This window comes from Curcuma longa, unplaced genomic scaffold (genome assembly GCF_044706935.1).
Source record: "Curcuma longa cultivar G26 ecotype Majalengka, Jawa Barat unplaced genomic scaffold, ITB_CL_G26_1.1 contig_22868, whole genome shotgun sequence".
In the NCBI taxonomy this organism is placed as follows: Eukaryota; Viridiplantae; Streptophyta; class Magnoliopsida; order Zingiberales; family Zingiberaceae; genus Curcuma; species Curcuma longa.
This window is the reverse complement of record NW_027432026.1, coordinates 73-3,664: the sequence shown is the minus strand read 5'-3', so window position 1 is coordinate 3,664 and position 3,592 is coordinate 73. Positions and strand designations below refer to the sequence as shown.

At 38.2% G+C, this 3,592-nt stretch overlaps 1 protein-coding gene across 1 annotated transcript; it reads left to right on the top strand.

Moving 5' to 3' along the window:
- Positions 1–2,186: 2,186 nt before the first annotated feature.
- Positions 2,187–2,921, top strand: LOC141817998 (uncharacterized; the record flags this gene model as incomplete). The annotated part of the gene is made up of 4 exons (XM_074705601.1): positions 2,187–2,299; positions 2,377–2,577; positions 2,661–2,768; positions 2,852–2,921. Coding segments are annotated over 4 exons (492 nt in total), but the record flags the coding sequence as incomplete, so codon positions are not given.
- Between the last annotated feature and the right edge of the window lie 671 nt (positions 2,922–3,592).

Below are 3,592 nucleotides of genomic sequence, written 5' to 3'. Positions count from 1 at the left end.
TGATGCTGTTCCGACGCTGGGTGAATCCAAGCTGTCGCCGTTGCTGTCGCTGCTGCCCATGCGCATGGTCGTGGCCTTAATGATGTGTGCTGGGCGTAGGGGTGAGTTTGGACAGACATCGTGGTGTTTTGCGAGGGATGGATCACGGGATTGGGTCGGCTGCGGACAGATCTCCATCCAGACAACTGCGCGGTGGCTCCACCTCACAGCCATGCTCACGCTCGGATTGAGGCAGCAGCTGGAGGGGACCCTCGTGATGGCGATGGTGGTGGGGAAGATGAAGGTGGTGGTGGCGGAGAAGGAAGCTTCGAGTGAGGTATGAGGTTGGATGTGGTTGTTTATGGTGTTCATTCTCGTCGTAAAATAGGTTAGTAAGTAATTCCGGTTGAATTGCATCGATATTGGTCGCACATAAGGTGTTCGATGCAATGCCGAAGGCTAAGATTTTTGTTATTGACTTTACTACTGTGAAAAGATGGCTATGAGAGCCCCTCAAGCACTCACATTTGGGTGAATAGTTGGTTGGCACTCTCTTCTATTGAAGTTGTTTTGCAGCGGCCTTTTTTGAAGCATCCATCTTGTTGAAGCCTTTTGATAGCATTTTTTTTTATCATCAGGCAAAGTAGACTTACCTTTGGTTATGTATGTTAATATTGAGTGCACTTAAATGTGTTCGGTGTAGTGCTTCTGTGCCGAAATTTTTAAATTTCAAGTTTAGTTAATGTATGTATGTCTTCTCCTTTTATACTTAATTTTTTTCCTTGCTAAAGTTTGACAGAAATATAGGCTTTCTTTCTACCAATTAAAAGGCTTTGCAAATTTGACTGCTATACTGTTGTTCTCCTTCCAAAACAGGGAGTGCACCATTCTAATTACTTCACAGTTTGTTGCAAGTCTTGACTTGATTAAAAACAAGATAAGGTCTCCAGGACTTGTAGTTTTCATATTAAATGTGAAAGCTCTGGATGGCAATACTTGTCACCAACACTATCAATGAAGTCTACACCACATCCAACAACAGTTGTGTTTTCAAAATCCAAGAAATGGGATGTCTGACTTGGTTATGACATTATTTCCTAGTTTGGTTATTTCTTGTCAATTTCTCAAGTATTTCATCTAGAACTAGCCCAAATTTCAGATGCTTCTTGGTTTTCAATAGCTGAAAATCATGCATAGTAGATTCTGTCCTTGTAAATTTGGAAGCATCTCATGATTGCATTTAAGGTTTTGTTTCTCCTTTGCTTTAAGCATTCAGAGGTTTCTTCATCAATTAACACACCTACATTTTTTTTTAACAATTGTACATGATTCTCACAACTCACACTGTCATGTACAAGATGGACAAGACATTGATTATGAAGAGCTTGTTAATTAATTAAGCTAATTAAACAACACTTTGGAATCTCATGGGATGTCAGGAACTGCACAAATTTCTTTATGTGAATTCTCTTGGTCAAGGAGATGCCTTCCTTTTTCAATACAACAATTGTGTTGCCTTCTTCTCCTCGCTCTTTCCCCAGAGAACAAAGTAGAGTCCAACAACAATAAAACTGGATCCAATTATCCTATGGAAAATAAAGAAAAAAAATGAGTTTTTTCAAATTAATTATTGATATTTTAGGGGGGGAAATAACATAAAGGAGTCGAAGTGTTTGCCTTACCCTCCTGAGTACAACTCATCACCAAGTATAACAGCTGCCATAATGGCCACCACCACAGTCTGCACTGGTTGAAAGACTGCTACAAATAGAGGACCTCCTCTATCAATGCACCAAATCTGGAGGGAGAAAGAGATCCCTGATGATACAAGACCCTGTAAAAATAATAACAATTATAAGCTCTAGATTTAAGAAAGTTTATCTTCTATGACAACTTTTTGAAACATGGCAATGGTCCTTTGTGATGATTTTTACAACAAGTGAATCTGCGACGACCTCTCATTGTCGCAGAAGCTCTTTTGTGTCAATTGGGGTCGTAGCTGAAGCCATGTTTTTCTTTCTTTTCTTTTTACAAGTGATCATGAAATGGATGAATGGTAAATTTACAGCGTAGAGGATGGTGAAAAGCTCCCCTCTTGAGTGGACTTTCCACCTTTCTATGTCCTTCTCTGCAAAGGCTGCTATAATGAGGAACTGGATTAGACCAAAGAAGCAGGTAATTGTGGTGACGGAGAGCCTTGCAGGTAATTAGAACATGATGTGTTTGATGATGATTATGAACTTATTTTGCACCTTGAGGACATTGTTCCCATGTATCAGTTAGAGGAACTTTCAGCCAATTGTGTAATTGCCTACATATGGTAAGTGATTTTATATCAGCAACTTCTTAGAATATGTATGGTGATCGATGTTAATTGTATTATATTTGTCATGGTAGGCATCTTTATAAAAACATGATGACAGATACCATCAAAGGAAAATTCAGATTCGTGAATCCACATACCATCCCATATATAATGACACCTACACGTGACAAAAAGGGAAAACTTGAACAGTTAAACCAAAGGGCTACTGTGTTAGCAGATAGGTTGAGTTCTGCATCAGTAGATCAACTAGTTTTGGTCCCATGTAATGTCGGGTCAGTTGTAAATAATACATCACTTGCAATTTCTCCCTGTTGATAACTTATTTAATTGATGAGCTAATTATTTGTTTGTGCAGTTGTCATTGGATTCTCACTGTCATTGAACCCTACACGGAGATTGTTTATGTGCTGGATTCTCTAAATCATCGAATGCGCTATGAAGATTGGAAATATATTGTGGAAATGTGAGGTCAAACTGGGTAATTTGATTGGGCATTTCATTCACATGTTAAAACACTAATATATCATATTTTATTAACGTATGTAGGACCTTGAGATTGTTTAATTCAAACAAGGGAAGGAAAGGTCAGAAAAAACCAGTGTGGGAAATACTACAGGTATGTTTTGGCAGGCTGGTATTTGGCAGATGGACCTGTTCTATTTCTGCTGCTGTTACTTGGTGATGCTAATGTTGTGCCCATACTTGGTGATGCACTTGCTGTTACTTGGTGCTGCTAATGTTGTGATGCACCTGTTCTATTTCTGCTGCTGTTGGAGGATATTCTGTTGCGTTGAAACCTTTGTTATGGACCTGCTGCTGTTAATTATGAAGCTTCTATGTTGGAAGTTGTAACTTGAATTTGTGTTATGAACTTGTATAAGTTGTATGTTATCGACCTGCTGTATGTTAAGAATTTGTGTTATGAACCTGCTGTAAGAATGGTTTTTGTGTAAATATAAGTTGTATGTTTTGTATGTGATTTAGTAAATTTTGTAGCCAATGATTTTGTATTTACAAAATATATTATTTCTTATTTACTGCTAAAAAAATCAAAAGACAACGCTTTTAAAATCGTTGCAAAACCCAAGCAATTTGTAACAAAATTACAACGCTTTTTAACCGTTGCAAAATGTGTTGTCATACCTATTAAAAACAACGTTTTTAAAGTGTCGCAAAAAACGTTGTAATATTTACAACGCTTTTTCTGCGTTGCGAAGGTGTTGTCGATGTTAACAAAGACAACGCTTAAAAAGCGTTGTCGTTGAGGGACCCCTTTTACAACAGGGC